The sequence below is a fragment of the Peromyscus maniculatus genome, chromosome 4, assembly GCF_049852395.1.
Source record: "Peromyscus maniculatus bairdii isolate BWxNUB_F1_BW_parent chromosome 4, HU_Pman_BW_mat_3.1, whole genome shotgun sequence".
In the NCBI taxonomy this organism is placed as follows: Eukaryota; Metazoa; Chordata; class Mammalia; order Rodentia; family Cricetidae; genus Peromyscus; species Peromyscus maniculatus.
In genome coordinates, this window is record NC_134855.1 from 87,184,336 (window position 1) to 87,209,773 (window position 25,438).

Genomic DNA, 25,438 nt, shown 5'->3' on the forward strand with positions numbered 1-25,438 from the left:
TGAATCAAATGCAGGTATCATTAGTTTTTCCTTTTCATTTTTCCACCTGATTCATTGTAAGTCTTATATTTGATCTTATCATTTTGTCATCTTGGAGGATATAAAATGGATATGCATTCAATAATTTGAAACTGTTATTCCACAAATCTACATTTAAAATTGATGTATGTATAGATTTGCTTGTATGTATAAATGATTGAGGTTTTTGATTTTGTGAACAGTAAAACTATTTCAGAATCATATATTAAATTATGACCATTTGGTTAACTATGTAGTATAAAAAGTTATTTGAGTTATCACAGTCATTGAGTCTCTGTTAAAATATTCAACAGGACAATATTAAATGAGAAATTTACTTTTTTGTATACCAATGTCTGCCAGGACATTTTTTTAAATCTTCCTCTGGTAACACCTTAAAATTCAGTTCTGCTAATAAATCTGCTAATATATATATAGTAGTACAAACGATTTGATAACTGTTAGATAAACGTACTATCTATAAGCATTGATGAGAAATATTTAAATTGCTGATAATAAAAATTGTATTTTAAAATCCCCAATTAAACTTTCACTTAAGCTGAAACACTAGTATCATTTAATTCAATATTCATATTTTCTAAAATACTTTAATTAGCTTAAACATGTTTGTCACTTGGACAAAAAGTAGAATGCGTGAGGTTCATGGCACAGAAACATTTCAAAGATCTATCTAAAGCAAATGAATAACACTCAGAAACAACATTAGACAAGTAATAAATACATTCTTACTTGACACTACAGTCTTTCTCATAGCAAAATCATAATTGAAATCAAGCCACTAAGCACACTCTTTATCAAATTCATGAGGCCTTAAATCCTCTTACCTGTGAGTCTAGGTTCTTTACAGCATATATTCTTTTGTCGACTATCCTGACACTGTCCTTAGTGTTATGGCTCCCTCTACTGTATGTTCTTGCTTGGTTTGTGTTCTATTCCCTTAAACAATGTGTGTCCTTCTTTGTGTTTTGGCTTCCTCTACTGTGTGTTCTTGCTGGTTTTGGGTTCTAGTCCCTTAAACAATGTGTTTCCTTGGGGCGCTGTCATTTCTCCTTTGGAATCTTTCATTTCAGTGGTAGTCTGGAAGTTTTGAATGAAGATAGTACTTGTATTATAATCTAAATATTGTATCTTTTACTTGATATGTACTGAACAATTTAAGTCAAAATGTAAAAACTATAAATTTTAAGGAAGTACATTTCTCAGCCCTTAAAAAAAACCACAAAGGAATAGAAGCAATTCAGTCTGACTATTTCTGTGGTTACTGCAAACTCATGAAGTATTGGGACAGAGCTGAATTCTTCTGATAGTCTTTGAAATGATTATCTGAGACGTTAGGTTTTTGTAAAGATCAGGAAAATATGAGTACAAAGTTTCAACACTTCAGTAAAGTGTAAAGTTTATCTATTTTACCAAAGACAGAAAACTGAGTTCAATCAGTAATTCTGGAATATTTAATAACACATTTTATATACATTTGAGTGTGCTATACTGAACAAATACAGTTTTGGAAAAAAATCTTTAACAATTTTATTATTTTCAGAATATTGCCATGCCAACAATACTTGCTTCTTCTACTTTACACATTATAGATGTTTCTTGATACACTTATGTAAGAAGTTCTATGTATCATATCTAATATATGATGGATAACAATCTTTCAATACTGAAATATGATTATTATAAGTAAAATATAAGATAGATTTTAGAGAAGTATTTGACATCAGTAATCTTTACATTTCAATATGAGTAAAATATTCACTGAAAAGAACAACATTGTTATTAAGAATTATTTTTTCTAAACTATCTGTTTGGTATATCTGTAGAATATGTCCTATGACAACTCACTACCTGCTCTCCCACTTCAGTGGGATCAGTGTACACGTCTGATGTTTAAATGTTAAATCTGATTTCAGGATAGTGGTCCTTAAGATGTTCACAATTTCCTTATTTTTTCAAATCAGGTTAAATGTAGACTCAACCAGCTATTGTTTCTGTATGAATGCTGACATCTATGAAGATACAGCTCTATGAATGTGGTGCAAGGGGGCCTATCTACCACATATGTCTGTTGTAAAAATGTAGGGAGAGGCAAGGAGGAATAGAAGAAATTTATCCTGAGCTGAGTCACACATACATATAATTCAGCAACATTTTGATCCCTGTATAAGAGGATCTGTAACATATCCTTTGTAAACTGATATATAGATGTCATAGATACAAATAGAGATAGGGAGAGAGAGAGAGACAGGCAGACACACACACAGAGACACACACATATGCACACAAGAGAGAGGTTGTTAAAAAGTAGATAATCCATGTTTTTATCTGCCATAGCAACTCCTCCAATTGTTTCAGATTGTTTAATATTTGTCAATAGAAATATTGTTGGTTGTCAGTTCCTATAATCAAAGAAAGCAAAATATTTGTTAGAATCATTCAGTCTCACCAATTTAATATTCACTTACAGGTAAGCTTCAATATTTTGAGTCCTTATTTTATATATTGCATATAAACATCTTCTCTACATTTCCAAGTTGCCTTCCAAAAATGTCTATATCCTATCCAGTGTTGTTCTTTTAAATCTCCCCTTTTCATGATAATTCATTTTAACCCTGTACCATTGGGTTCACTTGCTAAGCACATTCTGATATTTTTCTCATTGAAATACATAGATCAATCTTTCAATTTCTTATAAAAACACCCAGAGAAATATGTCCTGTATTAAGCAATGTTAGAGTAAACCTCATATATGTCTACTATGCTCACAGAGGCCCATTAAAATTTTGAGTTTAACATTTTATATAAAAACTACTATTTTACCCAGGATACTAAATATGAGGACATTAAATTATGAAGTGAATAGCAATGTGACTAGTCTTTAAGAATCTATGGAATCCTGAAATCCTTTGTGGTTTTGCTACTTTCACATGAAAATAGAAAATATTTAGTCAACATAAATAATGTTCAGAAAGAAGCAAATGGAAAGCCGTAAAGATAGTAAATATTAGCAAAAAATTACAGAAAAAAACAAGCACTGGAGCAAGCCACAAGGAACAAGACAAGGGAAATTGTCGAAAAGGAATACCAAATAGAAATCTCCATAGAGATATTTATCAAAATACCCTCAAGCTTTGTGTGGTGTTGCACTTTAATCCCAGAAGTCAAGAGGAAGAGGCAATTGGACTTCTGGGTGTTCGTGGCCAACCTGTTATACCAGGCCAGTCAGGGATATTCTCCCCCAAAAACAGTTCTTTAAATGGATGTTAATTACAACAAATGTAAGGTCTAAAACAGATATTCGTTTCTGGTATACTAATTGTTTTCATGGAATAGTCTTATGTTATATATATTAAGATTCTGGTTCTAAGACATGTGTAAGTGAACTCTCCTCTACCTCATCTCATGGTAAAAGTAAGATAATAGCTAAATATTGGGATATAGTTGGTCCTCTAAGCAGAATTTTATTTGATACATGAGTTAAAATAGTACTAAATATAACTTTCTGAATTGCCCTCATATGACCTGCATCTTGATGCTAGTACTAAGGTAAATATAGGAAAGAGAAAGGAGAATATATCATGGAGCCAGATAGGCTGATAGTCAACTCATGTATCTGTTCCTTTATAATTTGTGATGATAGGCTTTTCATAAGAGAGAGGACCACCAAACTCTCCAAATGATTGAATAATATTGTAACTGAAATTCTAAAAGGTCTTATTAAATATGAAACACAAAGCCAAATGCAGAGTTAAAACCCAAAAGATCAGAGCACTAACAAAGACTTTAGCTTACCAGTTGCTGCCGTCCTTCCCCTGAGAGAGACCATCTCCTGTCTGACCCATCTTTTTATTGCCTTTCTGTTCTACCTTCTCTTTGGCTTTTAACCCAACCACATGATTTCCTCATCACTGCCTGTCTATACAGACCTCCAGGTCTCTATGGTTCATACTGAGATTAAAGGGTCTGGTCACCACTTGACTGTGTCCTTGAACACACAGAGACTCTGCCTGCCATGTGCTTGGATTAAGAATGCGTGCCACCACAGCTGGACTTCTGCTAAATGGCTTGCTTTTAGCTTTCTCCCCCAGGCAACTTTATTTATTAACATGCAAATAAAATCACATTTCAACACAAATAAAATATCACCATATAATATTATAATGACAATCACTTTAAATAAAACTAAAAATGGTTGTTTTATAATCACATGTACTGTCTCATACTCAGCATCAAAGAAAGAGGAACTTTTAATTCATCTCATGTCTATTCATGCTATATTATCGATACTATATTAGTTTAGGGATATTAAGAAACAATCTATAGAATGAGCATATATGGGGCTGGAGAGATGGCTCAGAGTTTAAGAGCACTGACTGCTCTTCCAGAGGTCCTGAGTTCAATTCCCAGCAACCACATGGTGGCTCACAACCATCTGTAACGAGATCTGGTGCCCTCTTCTGGCCTGCAGTCATACATGCTGTATACATAATAAATAAATAAATAAATAAATAAATAAATAAATAAATAAATAAATAAATAAATAAATAATATACATATATATGGTATCTCACAACCACATAAATTTTGTAATAATTTTACTAGGTTTGAAAATTTAAAACAAAGATTATTAAATGAGTTTGGGATTTCAGAAAGTTAATCTGAAAAGGCTTTTATTTGTTAAGAATAGTTTCAAAATGCAAGTGACAGATTCATTGTGATAGAAACTAAAATGTGTATTCTTTGGTGTTTGTGTGGAATATTTTGCAGCTAACTGTTAAGTCTTCTTGATGTGTGCTTCACTTAATTCTGATGCTTCTCTCTTTATTGTTGGTCCAGATGATCTATCAATTAGATATAGTAGCATACTAAAAATCACTCATGGGTCAATGCTAGACTGTGTCTTTAAATCTAGTAGTACCTTTTTTTAAAATGAATTTTGGTGCAACAGAGTATGGTGCATGTATATTTAGGATGGTTGACAGTTCTATTAAATGGAATAAAGTGTATCTTTTTATTTCTTCTAATTAATTTTAGTTAGAAGTTTCTTTTGTCAGATATTGAGATAGACAGTTGTACCTGGTTACTTCCTGGTACTGTTTAATCAGAGTATTTTTCCATACATTTACACTATTATTAAAGTGTCTATCATTCAAGATAAGATGCATTTCTCATAGATAACAAATAAATGGATTTTGTTTCTTGATCCATTCAGTCAGCCCACATGTTTTGGTTGCAGAATTGACGCCATCAATAGTTAAAGTTACTATTGAAATTTGTGCATGTTACTGGCAGGAATTGTGTTGTTTATTTTCAGTGTTGTTGTTTTTGTGTCCTCAGTACCTTGTGTTTTAGCAATTATGTCTTTGTGTTTTTTTTTCCAAAAAAGTAGATGCTTTTAAAAGTTGTAGACAATTAATAATGAGGATGTTATGAATGTTTACACCTTATATATTTCATTCACTGTCTGTAAAAACACTAGTTAATACAGCAAAATAAGGGAAAGCCAGTTACTGTTTAAAATTTATTTCAAAAATCTATTAATTTGAATTAAGTTCATACATTTTGGCAACATATCTTGCTTTATTTGCTTCTGTATCTATAATTCTATTGGGACTCTTGATGCATCTGAAAAAAAGTCAGATGTTATTTTTTTTGTTTTTTGTTTTTTTTGAGACAGGGTTTCTCTGTGTAGCTTTGCGCCTTTCCTGGAACTCACTTGGTAGCCCAGGCTGGCCTCGAACTCACAGAGATCCTCCTGGCTCTGCCTCCCGAGTGCTGGGATTAAAGGCGTGCACCACCACCGCCCAGCATCAGATGTTATTTATAACCTTTATGTTAATTAAATAATTCTAGCTCTGTGGCAGAAGAGTGTGCTTACAACCACAGATTATACCCTCAATTCTCAGCACCAAATATGTTTTTTCAGTGATCAGACAATGATTCTTTATACACAGAACCCAAAAGATGTATCTCCTCATGTCAGGTACAAAACTTGTAATTGCAAAGTCATAACATCTAGTGGGGACAAAACAAAACTATGCAATGGCTCCTAGTGCATAGGACACATCATCTTGGAATTAAGCTGGAACATGAAACCTAAAAATAAGATTCATCAAAATGTTGCACAGCCAAGCTAAAAGTTGCTTAGAAAGTGAGCCAAAGCATGTCAAGGCATATGTAGACTTATTGCGGGAATCATCCTTTTCATTCATGTCTGTTCATTTATGCATCTATGTATCTATGTGTTCATTTTGTGTGTGTCTGTATCTGGGTGTACACATATCATGGATCATTTGTCTAGGTCAGTTGACAATTGGTTTGACAATTTTTTCTCTCCTTTCACATGTTGGCTTTGAAGATTGAATAGAGTCAACAGGCTTCACAACACGGGTCTCTACACACTGAGCCACCTTGTCTGTTCAGGAATGATCATTTCCTAAACAGCAATTTATATTCATATTTTAAATGCACTTAAAATGTTTAAATCCAGCCGGGCGGTGGTGGCGCACGCCTTTAATCCCAGCACTTGGGAGGCAGAGGCAGGCGGATCTCTGTGAGTTCGAGGCCAGCCTGGGCTACCAAGTGAGTTCCAGGAAAGGCGCAAAGCTACACAGAGAAACCCTGTCTCAAAAAAAAAAAAAAATGTTTAAATCCACTCACTTTTATATAAAATTTGTAAATGATATCTCATTGAAATAAGAACACCAGGAACTTTCCAAGTTTATAAAATTTCTAATTTTGTTTTTTTTCTCTCTCTCTCTTGTTACATGTAGTGAGTATGTGTGTGTGTGTGTGTGTGTGTGTGTGTGTGTGTGTGTGTGTGTACATGTGTACTAATAATGTACGGGGTGGCACTCATCAGTGCATGTACTCCTGTAGGGGTAGCTTACTTCCACTATCTTTCTCTCTCTTTTCTACTTTATATTTTTTTAAACAAGGTTCCACACTGAACCTAGAGCTCACAGTTTTTTCAAGACTAGCCTGACTGAGAACCACAGGATGCCCCTGTCTCCACCCATTCTCCATCACTACAGTGACAGCCATTATGCCAAACTTTTAGGTGGGTACTGGGGATCTGAACTCATGCCCTTGCACCACACATTAGCACAGTTTCCCAGTGGAGCCCTCTCTCTAATCCCTCTACTTTTCTTCTTTATCATGATTCGCTCTTGTCTTAACTTAGGAGGTGTCAACCGCAAAGCCTAATAGTTAACCAAGTTAAAAACAAGAACTGCACCACAACTGTACAATGGAAAGCATAGCTAACCATTCCTAGGCAGTCTTCCAGCCCCTGGTTTTTCATGGAGAGTTTGAAGAAGATGCTGTCAGGTTTTCTTTCCGGAGGAGACTTATTCTGGGTCCTGGTATGCTATCAAAATTGCCAGCAGAAGAGCTCTCAGTGAACAGCCTCAAGCTTTGTGCATTTCCTGTAGATCTGCTGTGCTGCATTTCCATGTGAAGCTTTGTCCTGCTCTTCTCTAAATTCTCGTTACTCCTGCAAAGATTGTAAAGGGTAAAATCTAAAGCTGCAACTTCCTACTGAAGGTCTATTACATTACTTGCATTTTAACAATAATGCCATGAAACTAAATGAAATTTTCATGGAAATGGCATGCTAACAGTGAAGGTGCTTCTGTGTGTACCATTTGTGGGTATGCATTTGTGGGTATGAAATTTTTCCAAAGATAGTTCATGTGATTCTAGATGTATTCCAAATATGAAACTAGATTTTTTTTTAAAAAGGGATGGGTATAGGTATCAATGATGTGCATCTTGACCAATAAGACTCCTTCTATCTAGACTAAACATGTTTATAATGTTCTTCATGATGTTATAGGAATATATAATGAAATATGTAAAGAGTAACATAAGGTCCTGGATGTTCACTTTCTTGATTAGAGGGATTTATTACATGAAAATTTGTTATAACATCATGATGTCATGCTTAAACATATTCATTTGACAAGCTAATATGAAACATATAGAAGTATGTGGATTTCACTATTATACCACTCTGTCCTTTGGACAAGATATGACTTTTGCCCTCTTAAACTCTTAGAAGATGTAATTATCTGCACTAGAATTGTTAAACACCAGGCTCCTTATTTTCATATGGAGTTGGGGCCTCATGAGTTCTTTCTTCTCCATGAGAACGTATAGACAATTAATCATTGCACAAAGAGAAAGAATCTTCTTTTGTGGTTGTTTTAGTTCCTTGTAAGTTCCCCGTATTACTATAAGAGTTCACCCCAGCTCATTTAAGTTACCCCAGTTCCACTCATTGCCCTACAAAGTGGAATGGTCATCTGTGTGTCATCACTGCAGTCCTCATGCCTTCCAAGAAGAGGTCATACAGTATTTGTAAACTGGTTAGTAGATTTTACAAAATCACCTTTTGAGAACATTTGCAAAGAATTGCTTTCCCTTATGTGCACCTCATGTATTACCTGAGTATAATTAAACATTTGGCTACAACACCTCAATCAAAGAAACTTCTCTTTACAGAATATGGAGACCTTCATAGAAAACTAACTGTACACAATACAGGTATCAATAGGTTGTGGGGCTTTCAGCCCCAATGGACATATCTATGTTACAGCTCCTGCATCTATGGCTTAGGGAACAGCTTGGAAGAGACACAATCAGTTTTATGAACCAGAATACCAGGGGTCCTGCTGTCAAAGTCTCTCCTAGAAATGTCTTACATAACCCAGACTGGAATGGTGCCAGTATCATTGGACATGTTAATGTGGATGGGAGAAAATTTCACAGAGTCCCACTTCTAGACAAAGAACTACAGACAAATAATGACTGTTTGTGGAAGGAGAATTAACCTCTCCCAAAGCATACCTGAAACCATAAAGAAACAAAAAAACAAAAACAGAATGAGAAAGTTTTATATATATATATAAATATATATATATATATATATATATATATATATATATATATATATATATATATACTAAGTTCAATATCACTAAGCCAATGTGCCAATGTAGTGGAGATACTTAAATAAATACTGTACATAGGAGAAAGAGGAGATACACACACACCAATAATAACCATAGAAAAAGAGGCTATCCCTCCTCTCTCTCATTGATTGGATTCCCAGAGCTCAGCCTGGCCCCTAGCATGGATCTCTGCATCTGCTTCCATCAGTCACTGGATAAAGTCTTTATGATGACAGTTAGGGTATTCACTAGACCGGTCACCAGAGTAGTCTAGTCCAGGCATTATCTCAATCATTGCCAGTAGTCCAAGGTGGGGTCATCATTGTGGATTCCTGAGAGCTTCCCTGGCACCCTGCCGCTTCCTGTTCCCATGATGTCTTCATTTATCATGGGATCTCTTTCCTTGCTCTCCCACTTTGTCCCTGTTCCAGGTCTACCCTTCCATTTCCTTATGTTCTCATTCCCCATTCTTTGCCTTCCTTTACCCCCAGCCCTGACTCCCAGTTTGCTCATGTAGATCTCATCTCATGAAGAGAAGAAATAGCAATTGGAATATATGTGTATCTAACTTAGCATATAGGGATTCCTGTGCCTGCACTAGCAGAAAATTGAGAATCAATTACAAGACAGAGTTCTAAATTTGTAAGGTGAGAAAAAGGAAAATGTGTCAGATCACACAGTGTCATTTGTGATTTGTTGCTACAGACTTGAATCTACGACTGACCATTGCTGAGAGTAGCACACGCGTGGATGGGGAGTAGAGTATCTTATAAATCCTTCCATTAACATTGCACTGCTTTAAAATGTGTGGTTAATTAATATCCAATAGTCCTCTGAAAACTCATAGCCTATTTTAATATTGAAATCTATTATGTGTTTTGTGTAATATGAGATCAATATATTTTCTCAGGCCGATGTATAAAAAATACCTTCAAATTTAATTAAATCTGTATTTTAATTTGTATTCAGTGTATTTTCTTACATTGTTCCTCAATCATCAACAAAACAAAAATCCAAAACAGGCAGAAAAACTAAAATTTTCCAAAATTATGATTAACACAGATAAAGATAAGTACTGTATTTAGTACCTTTTAGTTCAGACATTTTTTTTTTTTTTTTTTGGTTTTTCGAGACAGGGTTTCTCTGTGTAGCTTTGCGCCTTTCCTGGAGCTCACTTGGTAGCCCAGGCTGGCCTCGAACTCACAGAGATCCGCCTGGCTCTGCCTCCCGAGTGCTGGGATTAAAGGCGTGCGCCACCACCGCCCGGCTTAGTTCAGACATTTTAAGGAATCATGTTATATTTTTATAATATAAATTTTAATATATATATACATATACACTAAAATATAATTTTAGTAAACTGGCTGTAGACTCTTCTCCAAGATTCATGATTCCATTACCAATAATGTTATACAGACAGAGCAGGTTATATTTTTGTCTTTAGCAACATACATGTATGCACATATGTATACAACAACAATTTCTTAAAAAGAGTCCAGGAATTTGAAAGAGAACAATGAGGTGAACATGAGAGGATTTGAAAGGAAGAAAGGGAATGGGGTAATGATCAAATTATGTTATAATTTCAAAAAATAAAAATAATTAAAAATAAAAATGCTATATGAATTATATGTTGAACAAAGTAATAATAAATCTTCAGTAGTGAAATGTGATTATCAAAAATGAACTGAATTTTCAAATGCATACATTGTGAACATTGTGTCTGTTACAAAGTTTGCCTCACAAGCACAGGGCTATGGGTTTGGTCCCCAGCTAAAAAGAAAAAGGAAAAATAAAATAATGTACTCTTTTTTTTCTCCAAGAGTATTAATATATGTCATGTGAGTTCTCAAAGAATGTCTACTAAACCACATATCATCCAAAATGTATTATCTCAAAATTAATGTAAGATCTTGTGTGATATTTGATTACACTGTATAGAAATATGTCACTGTGATTGGTTTAATAAAAAGCTAAATGGCCAATAGCTAGGCAGGAGGTAAAGCTGGACTTTTGGACAGAAAGAACTCTGTGAAGAGGAAAGGCTGAATCCAGCTGGTCACAGGGGAAGCAAGACATGCAGGAGGAGAGGTAAAAGCTACGAATCACATGGCAACACATGGACGGATAGAAATGGGTTAATTTAAATTGTAAGAGCTAGTGGGACAAGCCTAAGCTATAGGCTGAGCTTTCATATTTAATAAGTCTCTGTGTCATTTTTTTGTGATCTAGTGGCCCAAAGAAAAACACATCCATCCACATATGGTGACCAACATGCAGCCATGTAGATCCACATAAGGCCTGAGAAAACTAAGAAAAGTTCTCACTAGGAGCCAGATGTGGCTTACTAGTCTTGCAGTCTCTCAGGCTGGCTGGTGCTCAGTGGTATACAGATGTGCAGCTACCAGCTGCTGCCTGTGGACTGGAACCAGCTGATCAACTTCCTTCATTTATTTTCTGTCCTCTCTGTAGGTCCTAAACTTCATCCTCCTCTTCAGCACTATCCTTAGTTATGAACACTCCTCAACTGTGAAAGACCTCACATGCCACTCATATGTCTAGTGCTACCCACCATTCAAATTGTTTCCTTCAAACTTCCTAAGTAAGAAAATATGCAGCCATTTAATATATTGTGTTATTTAATAAATATCACATGAGTAATTTTTAGTGGCAGGAAAATAATTTCTATTCTGTTGTTTAACTTTACTTCAGTCTTTGTTATGTGTATTAGTGAATGTGTTGTGTGAACATGTATAGGTCCGTGTCTATGCAGGTGCATACCTGTGTATGCTCAACAGAGGCAGAAGAGGACAACAGGTGACCTTGACTAACACCATACACCTTATCCCATGAGACAAGATAAATCACTGAGTTTGAAGCAAGGCAAGAAGTCAGAATATCTCAGTGATCCTCCTGACACTGTCCCCAAAGTGCTGGGTTACAGGAGCACACCACACATGCCCAACTTTTTATATGAGTCTAGATATAACTCAAATCTTTATTCCTTCATAGCAAACTCTTTTCCTACAAAAGACTCAACTCCCCAGCCCTCTGTTCAATTTTTGTTATTCTTTAATCTTAATTTATATTTAAAATATTACCTCCTTTTCCCCTGTCCTTTCTTTCCTCAAGCCAATCCCATGTACTCCAGCTTTCCTATTTCTGGATTCCATGGCCTATTTTAATTGTTATTGTCACACAAAAATGCGTGTGTGTGTGTGTGTGTGTGTGTGTGTGTGTGTGTGTATCTTTAATACATAAATAAAGCCTGATCAGTCTGTTTAGTGTTACTCTGTCCCATTTCAATTATACATTTCTTCAAATAACTTTGTAGAATAAGATTTCTCATCTTTCCCCTGACCTACTCCTGACTGTTGAACACTTTGGCAGGTAACCATGGATAAACAAACAATCAGAATAAAATTTACCAAATGATTCATGAAATAATATTTATCTACAGTAAAGTAAATCTACTTCCTCATGATACAGTTTGTCAGACATTAATGACCTTTTGTAAAATGAGATACTGATGAAAATTGGGATAACTTTTCCTTATTTCTCAAGCCAGTTTTTTTTTTTTACATGAAGACAACTTTTTCATATTCTTAACCCATGCATCCTTGCTTTCATATTCAGTACAATAAAAATTTGTCCTTTTTTTCCTTATTTATTCCCTTTATCATTATTTTTATATTTATTCTTACTCATTCCCCATACTAATTTCTTCCTTACTTCTGCAGAGACACTGCATATGAGAATGTCCTGAACTGGTAACTATAAGCAAACTCTGTTAGTAACAGCCTCAGTCTCCCCTGTTGTTAAGACTGGTAATAGGTGCCATCGATGTCATTTCATTTCCACTTTTCACTGGTATCCATTGACAGGGAAGTCTGTTGACTACTAGATCCATCAGTACTCATGTTAGACACAGATACTCTGTCAAATAACACATTTACAGAATATAGTTCTTACCTTCCGCTGTTCCTTTTGCTTCCTTTTTGTCTCTCTGATCTCCAGCCCCACCTAAGTTACTAGGACATTTAGCAGGAGCATGCTTACAAGAACTCGGCTAAAATTAATACCAAAATTAAAGCAATTAATGTTTTCTTACTCATTTTAGAATATGTAAATGTCCTGATTTAAAAGAAACTATACATAAAACAAAAAAGACTGTGCCTAAAAACACAATTATTTCAATACCCAACCTTATACATGCTGTCTACATTAAGCTTATCTTTTACCATTGTGTAAAACAAAAATGGAAGTTTACAAGACACATATTCATAGATTACTTGTCATCTGATTACTTGTACACATTTTATAAAAGAAGTTAACCTTATATTGATGAACTCTTACATTCCACATAGAAAATGATTATTCATTTTTAAAAATAACTTCTTAAACATCCCAGTAAGAAACTATTTTTGGCCACAGAATTTTCTATCTCCTCTCCTAGGCAATCAAGATATAACAATGATTTCACAAGAAATATGCCTTCTCTCTCTCTGGAATATTTTCTACATTTAAATTTTTGATAAAATAAAATATCTCAATTTCAAAACAATAATTCTATATTTTACAAGCAGATGGCTTCTAAACCTAGAAGACAGGAAAGGAGAAGATAGGAAGGAGTGAGCATAGGTGGTGGAGAAATGGTTTTGCCTGCTATAAAGTGAAGCAGAACAGGCACTAAGAAATGAGGTGGTGACTGTTCTTGCTCCTGGGAAAAAGCTGAATTACACTGTTCATCAACAGAGCTAGTAACAAACACAAGCGCTAGTGGGACTGTGCCTTCTTCCTTTGAGAGTACTGACCACTGTCTGAGTCACTGTGACATAGTTTCTGCCCCAGCAGCAGCCTGCCTATGTCACAAAAGGAGTTGTGTTATCACCTGTCTCCAGGTGCCTTTCCCGATCAACTAAGTGACATGTTCACCCCTTAAAAGTGCCTGCCAGGCTCAGCTCGCTCTCTTTGACTCTTCACTTTCCTTGTCTCTAATCTCTCTTGCTTCTTGCTCCTCTTTGTTTCTTCTTTCCTCTCTTGACTTTTCTTTTCTCCCTTGCTTTTCTTCTTCCTCTGGTCTGTCTGCCTCTTTCAAGTCCCCAGGCTGACATGGCCTTTCACTCTTCACTCTCTCCTTCACCAGTAAACCTTGCACTAGGTCTGTTGTGCATGGCTTGTTTGCTTAGTGGCATACCTTGGCAGGGTCCCCCAAAATGTACCCACTATTGCCTTCCTTTTATTTACCCTTTCACATGATGTTTCACAAATACTATTCCTCTATGCAAGAAAGATCTAGACTCTAACACTTCTTTCAAAGCAAGTCACATTCCCTATTTGAAGTCATATTCTTAAACAATTAAGCTATTTCAAATTATTTTCATTCAAGGAAGTTAATCCTATGTGTATTGCTATTGGTGCGCGTGCGCACACACATACACACACACACACACACACACACACACACACACACACACACACACGAATTTCAGATTATTTGGGGACTACAGTGCTGTGAACTATACCTTGTTCTTTTGTTCCATGTCTACATTGTATTTAAGCAAATATTCAGCCAGCTTCTGATTATCTTCAGACACAGCATAGTGAAGAGAAGTATTACCATTTTTGTCCATATGATTGGGATTAGCACCAAGCTTCAACAATGTACATGTGCATCCATATGACCAGTTTTGTACAGCCTAGGGATTATACCAAGAAATAGATTGCTTGTTCAATTACTTCAATATAAACAGCACATAGAGTTCACCAAGTACTAACATGTTCATGGGATAAGTTTGTTTTATAATCATTTAAATTAAGTTATGTTATGCTAGATTTGAATAGCTATATATACCTTCATCAGAGGTGTGATGGAATTTCTGTCAACAGCATTAATGTCACAATTATTTCTCAGTAGAACACTTACTACTTCTTCCCGGCCATAGACACAAGCAAAATGCAGAGCAATTCTATGGAAATGAGAAATTTTTAATGAAATTCTAGAACACTATGCTAAAATTTACAATCACTCATGTAATTATAAAATATTAAATGGCACATAATTCTTAAACATTGAATGATAGGTGTTTCTTCCACCTTCTGAACAAATACTTAAGTCCTTGTAAAAAATGGAAATATTTATTAACTTGTGTTACTCACTATACTGGTAAAAAGACCTTTTCAATGGTGTCTTTTGTGTGGTGCTATGAACTGAGCACATGGCCTCTTCCATGCATAGTAATAAATCTGCCAGTGAGCAATACCCCCTAACCAGGTTTAGAGAAAAAGCATGGCATTAAGGTTAAATCACCATAGGTTTAATTATAACTTAAACTTTGCTACAAACTACTTAGGTTTTCTATGAATCAATTCTCTCATCAGTAAAGCTAAGATGAAAAACAGTAGTTATCTCACAGAATACCACTGTGACTCATCAATGGGAATTATGCAAAATGTTTAGAATAGCTCCCTGCACTTGACAACTCAATTTAATATTATCACTGTCCCTTCTGCTCAGCAAACAAGATTTCAAGTACACAAAATTATGTGATAATAATTCTTTTGATATATTTAAGTATTGCTAATTTCAAGGGTTCTAAATTATATTTAAAGTCTCTAAATTTGCTTAAGGGGGACAAAGCAGCAATATTTTAAGAATAGTACAATAGGAATGCTACATAATAGATGTTCATGTTAACAATGTTGAATAAATTACTTGGTAAATTTGTGAATTATCAGGATAAATTTGTAGGCAGGATTGGACAATCTGGCCTAGAGACCTCTAGGTGGAGTGCAAGTCTTGAGACAGTACTGAGGATTTAGAGAAGACAGAACACAGAGAGGTCCTCCCCTCCTTTTGGCTCCCCTATGCTGGTCTTTGAATATAACAAGGGCCATATAACATCCTCCACGCAGGCCGCTCCTACCAGCACATAAGCACTATTACCTTTTTTTAAAGTCTTTGTTATGCACGCTGTGTTTCCCAAGTTTTATCATTCTCTGCAGTCTCTTGACATCACCTTCACTCGCAGCTTTGTGGATCTTTTTGTGAGGTTTGTATCTGGCTTCATTTGCAAAAATGTTTTTCATATCACGTAAAAAGTACACCAAATTTTTTTTTTCTGGGACATTGCAGAAACCCATAGGTGTCTTTTCCTTAATTCCATGAACCAAGTTCTTCATGACTGAAGATACTTACTGGTCTCACAGCCTGGCCCTGACCTTCGGATTTTCCCTAGTATTGGTCCTTTGACCCACTAATTTTCCCACTCAGGATCAGCTTATGGAAAATCAAGATAAGCCCACAAGGTCCCCCACCAAAATTGTGTGGTGTGGGAAATAGCTTATGGCACCCCTAGATACAGTTGCTGGACTCCAGGTTCCCAAGCAACACAGGTAAACATTGATGTGCTATTCACATGCACAAGAGCGGGCCTCCTGCATTGCTAACATCCCTAGAGTTTAAGGATGTTCATTGTGAATGTACAGGCCACTTCTGGCCATTTCTCTGCAGGAAAACAAGTGTGTTCCATTAAATATCCACATCACTCTCACTGTAAACAATGCTCCTCCTCAGCTTCCATCTAACACTCAATGCTCCAGCCCTTTTACTCCCCTTCTACACTTTTCTCTCTTCTTTCCTCCTCCCTTCTCCCTCCCCCTTCTCTCCCTCCTTTACTCATACAATCTTAAGCTCTTTGTCTTCCTCTTCCATTTTTCACTACTCCCTTTTCAACTCTATTCTTCTCCCACAAGAACAGCGCCCCCCCCCGTTCCTAAATGCACCCCTGGAATGTCTATCCTAGTGCCGCTCTTTCTTCCTACCTTACTTCCTTCTCTCCACACCCCTTTCACTCCAGGTTTCCCACAAGTTTTCAGATTACACCTATCTCCTATTCCTACTGATCTTCACCCACACCATATAATCTCATCATTCACTCACAAACCACACACGCAAAATGAAAAGCAAGCAAGCAAGACGTGATGGTTCACATTTTAATCCTAGTGCTCAGGAGGCTAATGCAAGAGAATTTTGAGTTTGCTGCCAGCTTTGATTAAACTTAGTTCCAAATAAGAAAAAGTACCAGAAATGTCTGGAAGGCAGTGCTTAACTGTTCAGGTATGAAAATAATGGATAATTTGTTACGTCCATTTCCATTTGTGCTTTTGATATAGTCTAAAATGTGTATTTCATAATAGCCAGTAAATATGTAACCAATGAAAGACAAAAAAGATACAGAAGTAATAACTAACCAATAAATATGTAATAATATATGGCTAATAACAAGTAGATATGATCATTTCATTATCAATTTGGAATAAATTATTCAAGTTTATCAAGCTGTTAGAGTAGGAATAATAAATCGTGTCAAAATAGAGGACATCACTTAACATTTGTGTTTATAATGCAGTATTCAGGTTGTATATTCTCATGAGGAGCTTAGGAGACCCTTTTCCTACTCAGGAGTTGTTTACTCAGTCTCTTCATTGCCACCTTCATGTCTTTGTTCCTCAGTGTGTAAATGGCAGGGTTCAGGATAGGTGTAATCATGAAGTCCACAATGGCAAGAAACTTATCCACTGGGACATTAGGAAATGGCCATATGTACACAAACATGCATGGTCCAAAGAACAAAACCACCACAGAGATGTGAGCAGAAAGTGTAGACAGGGCCTTGGACAAACTGCCCAAGGATTGTTTCCATACAGTGAACAGTATGAAGATGTAGGAGACAATCAATAAGAAAAAGGTAGTGACAGAAATTAATCCACTGTCAGCAGTAACCAAGAACTCCATTCTGTAGGTGTCTGTGCAGGCAAGTTTGATGAACCTAGGAAGGTCACAGTAAAAACTATCTATCTCATTCGAACCACAAAAAGGCAAATGGACAACAAAAGCTAACTGAGCCACTGAGTGAATGAGACCAATAATCCATGCACCAATCAGAAGCAAAAGGCACATTCGTGGGCTCATGATGGTCAGGTAGTAGAGGGGCTTGCATATGGCCACATATCTGTCCCAGGCCATGGCTACCAGCAACACCATCTCACATGCCCCCAGGATATGAAGGACAAATATTTGGAAGATACAGCCCTGGAATGAAATGGTATTATTCCTGGAGTACAGATCAGAAATCAACTTAGGAACAGTTGAGGTAGAAAAACAAAAGTCAACAAATGAAAGATTGGCTAAAAGGAAGTACATGGGTGAATGTAAATGAGAGTCAAAGACAACTGTAATCACAACTGAGAAATTCCCCAGAAAAATTGTTGCATATGATATTGTAGAAAATGCAAAGAGGAAACATTGTGTTGGTCTGTAGATTGATAATCCCAGGAATACAAACTCAGATACTTCAGAGTAATTTGCTTTATTCATTGGATCTTTCTTGAATTATCTATAATACTCCAAACAAAGCAGGCAAAGCAGTTACCAGAAATAATAAAATAATAACCTAGCAGTGGAATATTTTATTTGTGAACTCATTACAATAAAATGATTTTATATTAAAAAGTATAATTTAAAATAAATAACTATTGAAAGAAATGCACATAAATTGTTTCAAATTAATAAAAATAATTCTTCATGATCTTCCATATTTTGAAGAACTAATGTCTCTATTCTACTAATATCCATTATGAGTATATACTATATCCCAATACTATGTTATATCCTTTGGTAAAATGGTGGCCCTGTTTCTGGCAGAATTACAGGCACATTGAATACTTTAAGAGTGAACAACTTTAAACACAAACAAAACCTTGATGACTAAGATGAAGAAAAACCAAAGGAGAAGCATTGGTTTATATCAGTGGTGTCTGCCTGAAGAGGAATTAGAGTATCCAAGGATTGAATTGTCCTCTGCAATGACCTTGAGACAAGGGAAGTGCATCAAGGGCCGAGTAAGCACTTGTGTTAAGAACTTTGCTGTTTTATCCTAAGAACAATCTTAGTCACCATACAAATGGTAAATCAACTTTTGTGCTATCTGAGGAAACATAAACAGAAGGGTTAATGGTTATTAATTTCCACTTGCTATCAATTTCTTCATAATCTGATGAAGTTCTATAAATAAGGCAGTGAGCAGAAAGAGTTTCATACACTGACAATTGGAATGTAACTTGATATAATTTCTTTAACAGACACCTTCAAAAGAATATTAAAGCAAGTACAAGGAAATGAAAACCAATATTATATAAAGAGGTGAATCATGTATTTTATTACAAATTCTCACTAGACAAAATACCTAAGAAGCTTGTATTTAAGAGCTGAATGTCTAAAAAAACAGAGGATGATTCTGTCATGCTTACCTGTTAGTTGCTTATTTGTATGCTATCATAGATGTGTTTAATAGTTTAAACCATACAAAATTGACATATCTGCATCTTCCAAAATATATATTACCTAATATATTAATTTACTTTTCTGTCTTATTAACTACTTAATTTTTTATGTAACTTAATTAAATAATTTATGTTTAACTCACACATGACTGACTGCCAATGTTTCCCCCTTGTAATTCAACTACCAAGCTCCCTCTAGACTAGGCACTGACAATGACTTATTTTCAATTTTCCTGCCACCTCCTCTCCTATGTGTAATTTTTTAATAAGCTGGTATTCACATGAAAATCCTCATACTGCATACTCAAAAAATAGAATATATTGATGCAAACTCCAGGAACTCACTGGAGTCAGAAATAGAGTTCTGTACAGCAAAACCATATAGGAGGAGGTATCATGATGGTCAGGATGTAGGAGTAGATATCAGAGCAAAACAAAACACTGCAGAGGTTAAAAAAAAGACCACTTAGTGATGATTAAACAGATAGTCACTGGGAAACGTTAGAGCTGTATTCAGTGATCTGTTTGATACTGACCCAGAAGAGAAAAATAGTATTTTTCCAACAAAGTTATGACAAATATGTGAGCATATATATATATATATATATATATATATATATATATATATATATGTTAACCCTGATTTGAATAATACACAATATACAATTATATATACTTTTTGTCAAAACATGTCAAAAATATATAGTATATATATATATATGTATATATATATATATATTTGTGTAACAGTTAAATCTTTATAATTCAAATTCATTGTATCTAAGCAAGAAGTAAAGGCACAATCACAGAGGTGAATGACAATATATTTTTCCCATCAAAGGAGCTTTAATTAGGCCTAAAACTTGTGGTCATTTATTGTGAGGAATCCAAGGCATGCACATTTAGAAGTGCAAAGTTATACATCCTGTATTTTCAAAGAATAGGCATAGAGAAGCACCAAAACCAAAAGTCGGGGCTACCGAGATGGCTCAGTTGGTAAAGTGTTTGTTGTACAAGCATGAGGTTCTGAATTTCACCCAGGAACCCAGGTTAAAAATTCAAGCATAGTTATGTGAGTTTGTAATTCCAGTATGCACACAAGCCAGTCTAACAAAGTTTGTGAGCCTCAGGCCAGTGAGAAATCCTGTCTCACTCATGCATACTCAAACAAAACCAAGGTAGGTGTCATTTGAGGAACAGCAACCATCATTGTTCTCTTGCATGCATATAAACGTGGACCCACACATGAACAAACACACCCACTATATGCACAAATACTAACAGAAAGCAATACTACTAGGTTTATTATTTGTTTCTAAATGATTGGGCAACTGACCAGGTTACTTTGACTTTCTTTTTTATGTCAAACTGTTCTTTGCTAATTTTCGATTATGGCTTGGAAAGCTATCACAATTTTACTCATATTGTAATGAAGAATCAAAGTAATCATGCTGGAAGGAGTAGATCTAATTTTAAGGAGAAGGAAAGTATGTGTAGGGAACTCACAAAACAGGCATGCAATGGCCAGTAGGCTTATTAACAATAAACCTTATTAGTCATGAGTAGTTTGGAAGCTTTTAGTTTAACAATCAAAATAGCCAAGAAAGAGATCAACAAAGAGTGATAAAACATATACGAGAGAAATAATTCTCAGTATTATCAATGTTTCAGAACAAAAATTTTCTTACACTCTTGATTTATAAGTTGAAAACATTAATTAAGAAGAGACACCAAGTTGATTTCTAGAAAACTAATTCCAATGCAAGTTTTGTTCTTAAGTAATGTGTAGATGTAATTAATTAATTGTGTGTGTGTGTGTGTGTGTGTGTGTGTGTGTGTTCCATAGGGTGCTTTTGACAGTCAGAGAACACCTCACCTTGTAGGAGTTGGTTCTTTTTTTCCCAATGTGGGTTCGAGGCACCAAGCTCAGGTATTTGGGCTTGGCAGCGTTTACATGCCAAGCCATCTCCACCATGACTAGAAATAATCATTTTTTTTTGACAATTTTCTCCTGTCTGAAATAAGGGATTTGCATATCACAAATTTATTTTATTTAGCATCTAAAGGGAAGGAAAGTTCCCATCATGAATGCGTCATCATTTCTTTTCCAGAGCTTGACAATCTACACTGCCACTGTAATTGTGGTTTTCTTTATTTTTATACCTATGCTAAATTTGCGCAGTAAGGGCTGATTGCAAAGAAATAATGACTAATACCAATTAAGAAAACGAAACAGTCCATTTGGGGTAGGTGTTTGGACCCCTGGTGCTGTAATACTCCCAGTGCAGCAATTCTCAACCTGTGGATTGCAACACCTTTGGCAAATTTCTATCTCCAAAATTATTTACATTACTATTCATAACAGCAGCAAAATTACAGATATGAGGTAGCAACAAAATAATTTTATGGTTGGTCACCACAATGTGAGGAACTATATTAAAGGATCGCAGTGTGAGGAAGGTTGAGAACCACTGTTAGTGATTCAAGTCACATGACAAGCAGAGGGCAGGAAACAGCTGGATGATGAACACATTATAGCACACAGGGGAGCACAGACAGAGGGGAAGAGTTTGAACATGACAGCATGAACAAAGCATCGGTTTAGAATTAGATGACAACATCAAGCAACTGTAAGTCAGAACCACCAAGACAATGAAGACCAAATTTTATATATTTTATTTTAAGGGTTTGGGGAGATTTCTAGGGATTGAACTAGGGCCTTGGTCACATAAAGTGAGTGCTCTCTTGTTGAGGTTTATCTCCAGCCTGAACTGCTAGAACTTTATTTTATTTTTTTAATTTATTTAATTTTTTTTTTCATTTTACATATTAACCACAGTTCCCCCTCCTTCCCTTCCCCCCCCTCCGTGGTGGTTTTATGTTCCCCATAATATTGTGCCCTCTAATAAACTTATCTGGGGTCAGAGACAGAACAGCCACAACAGAGGATAGGCAGTGGTAGCACACGCCTTTAATCCTAGCATTTCAGAGGCAGAAATCCATGTGTTCAAGGATACAGACAGGCATGGTGACTCATCATGCCTTTAATCCCAGAAAGCGAGTTTTTAATCCCAGGGAGTGGTGGTAAAAAGCAGAAAGGTATATAAGGCGTGAGGATCAGAAACTAGAAGCATTTGGCTGGTTAAGCATTTAGCTGGTTAAGGTTTCAGGCTTCTAGCAGCAGTTCAGCTGAGAGCCATTTGGATATGAGGACACAGAGGCTTCCAGTCTGAGGAAACAGATCAGCTGAGAAGTTGGCCAGGTGAGGTTAGCTGTGGCTTGTTCTGTCTCTCTGACCATCCAGCATTTCACCCCAATAACTGGACCCGGGTTTGATTTTATTAATAAGACTCTCTAAGATTCATTCTACACCCCTCTCTCAGCCACCCCTCATAGGGAGTAAGGCCTATGGAGAGTCAACAGAGGTTGGCATACCAACTTGGGGCAGGACCAAGCTCCTCCCCCCTTCATCAAGGCTGAGCAAGATATTCCACCATAGGGAAAGATTATATATATATATATATATATATATATATATATATATATATATACATATAATTTGATTTTTAACACTTTTTGGGGTTTTGTTTGTTTTGGTTTGTGGTTTTTTTTGGGTGGGTTGTGGTGGTTGAGACAGGTTTCTCTGGGCAGCCTAGAACATTTTATAGTAACACTGAAAATAAGTATCATTAAGGATGTGGAGATACTGAAACTTTAGTACATAGTGAGAATCTCAAATGCTATATTGTTATGGGAAACTGTAAAAGTGCTTCAATTTTTTTAATTAAATGATCTCATATGATACCACATGATCCTGTAATTCCATTTCTAGATATAGTACAAAAATAAATGAAATCAGGATTTTTGAAGAGGTGGTGAAACCAGTGCTTTGAGGTCATCTTTCATTGAAAAAAGAATTCAATTCACTCTTTGCAGGGTAACCAAAAGTTGGATGCAAAGTTGGCATTTCTGCCTTCACTCTGTGTCTGTACTTGTCAGAAGGCACAAAGATAATTAATCTTGTCTCTTTAATTCCTTGAATTTTAGGCAGGACAAAGCTTCACAGGACAGACCATCCTTTCACTTATCTGTGAGGGTGAGTTTGTACTTTCAGCGATTAACCCTGTAACAACTTACAGTATTACCTCTTCAGACAGACTAGCATTGGATCAATGGCGGCTCATTGATGCTGTTGGGTGGGACCTTAGTTAGAACTGTTTGTGTATGTGTACTGTCCTCTTGCTAGACCTCATGTCAGTCCTGTGAAGACAAACTTGATGTCACTGGATCTCTTTACCTGTTCCTCATCCTACTGTGGCTATCTTCTTTTTCCCCAATACTGTGTCTTTAATTGGTGAGTTGGCCAAGCCTCCCTGATGCAGCTACCAGAGCCCAGGCTTTGACCCTAACACTCCCATCTTCTCTGAATGATTTTTAAAATGTACCAATGATATTTAAACAAAGAAAATTTCTATGTATCAACAAATGGATTAAAAAAAACACTGTATATATTTTTAAAGCAGTATATTTGGCCTCAGAGAAGAAATTGTGTCAAATATGACAACATGGGTGAACCTGGAATACATTTTCAATAGTGAAATGATCCAATCACAGAAGAACAAACACTGAATGATTTCACTTATTTGATGTAGCTTGCACAGTAAACCCATACAAAAAAGGGGTGTTCATCTGTGGTTGTCAGAAGCCATAGAAAGGTGATGGTAAACATAGTTGATGCTCAAAGAACCATGAAATTCCCATCTCACATGATGAATGAGTTCAAGAGACTCGCATGACATTACATTTATAAGTGAGCACTTAATATTACTATAAGAAGTTTGGTCTAGTTTTAAACATTCACACCATAAAATGTCTGTTTCAAAAAACAAATTTGAAAGAAATTTGAAAGTTAGATAATCCCTTAAAGGGAATATTCTGAACAAATCACTTACTTCTATAAAGACCAGGTTCTCTTTTTTGTTGTTGTTCAATGAGGATGGTAACTGGGGTGTTAGTTAAGTGATATGATAATATACCTAGCACCCAACTGGCTGATAAAGAATGAAGAGACTCTTATTGCTGAGGATAGGCATAAAGAGGAAACTTGTTTGGAGGAGGTTTCTTTAACATACAACAGCATTTGTAAAGCAGGTCAGGACTGAACATTGCATACATTTCTTTTGATGTTCTGATGCCAATTCAGAAGGTTCCAGAAAGTTGCAGTTTCAGCTCTTTTACCTTGTCCTGAAGCCCAGAGCCTTGAGAAGCAGGACACCCATAACTGTTTAGTCTTTCTTAAAACTTATGAGATGTCCTCTCTGAAATACTGATATGAACATTTCAGTTAAGTACATATGTTGCATATATATCACATACATATGTACACAGAGAGGGATCTAAAACTTGAATGCTCTATCTTCCTACTGTTAACTGCTAGGCAGTTAAGAAATAAGACTGTAAGCTTTCCTGGGTATAGTAGTCTTGGCTGGCATTTGTGATCTCATAGAACATCTGTCCAGGCCCTTCTAGGTTTTAGAGTCTCCATGGAGAAGCAAGGTATTATTCTAATAGGTCTGTCTTAACTTTCAATCACAATAGATGGAGAAAATGAGACATTCCATAATAAAACTAAATTTAAGCAATGTCTACAAACCCAGCTCTACAGAAGGCATTACAGAAAACTCGAACCTAAAGAGATTAACAACACCTAAGAAGAAACAGGAATAAATAATCCCAAATGACAAATCAAAAGAGGGGAAATGTATGTGCACACACACTCATACACATCACCACCACCACCATCATCATCATCAACAACAACAACAAAGGAGGAATCAACAAGCATTGTTCATTGTATTCCACAATATCAATGGTCTCAATTCCCCAATAAAAAGATAGACTTGACCAAAGGGACTTGAAAATAGTACCCATACTTCTGCTGCATCCAAGAAAAATATCTTAATGTCAAGGATAGACATTTCTCATTGCAAAAGACAGAAAAAGATATTCCAAACAAATAGATCTAAGAAGAAAGCTGACATAGCCATGTTAACATCTGATAAAAGAGATTTTTAAATGGAAACTAATCAAAAGAAATAGAA

General features: G+C 35.8%; 2 protein-coding genes across 3 annotated transcripts in view; both read right to left on the reverse strand.

The window, feature by feature from the left end:
• Positions 1-1,469: 1,469 nt before the first annotated feature.
• Positions 1,470-25,438, reverse strand: part of LOC143272950 (anoctamin-3-like) — a 183,821-nt gene continuing 159,852 nt past the window's right edge. For both annotated transcript variants that reach the window (XM_076570259.1, XM_076570260.1), the window contains 5 exons: positions 14,848-14,962; positions 14,519-14,692; positions 12,966-13,062; positions 7,307-7,534; positions 1,470-2,438 (listed from right to left, as the gene is read on the reverse strand). In XM_076570259.1, the coding sequence (XP_076426374.1) occupies positions 7,518-7,534; positions 12,966-13,062; positions 14,519-14,692; positions 14,848-14,962 (403 nt within the window). In that variant the 3' untranslated portion in view covers positions 1,470-2,438; positions 7,307-7,517. The remainder of the gene's footprint in view (positions 2,439-7,306; positions 7,535-12,965; positions 13,063-14,518; positions 14,693-14,847; positions 14,963-25,438) is intronic.
• On the reverse strand, positions 17,305-18,372 carry LOC143272733 (olfactory receptor 4F15-like). Its single transcript, XM_076568714.1, has one exon. It carries the CDS (start codon positions 18,370-18,372, stop codon positions 17,434-17,436), a length of 939 nt encoding a protein of 312 aa, XP_076424829.1. The 3' UTR covers positions 17,305-17,433.

Coding starts and splice junctions, on each gene's coding strand:
- LOC143272733 (XM_076568714.1), bottom strand. CDS start 18,372: ATGAATAAAGCAAATTACTCTGAAGTATCTGAGTTTGTATTCCTGGGA.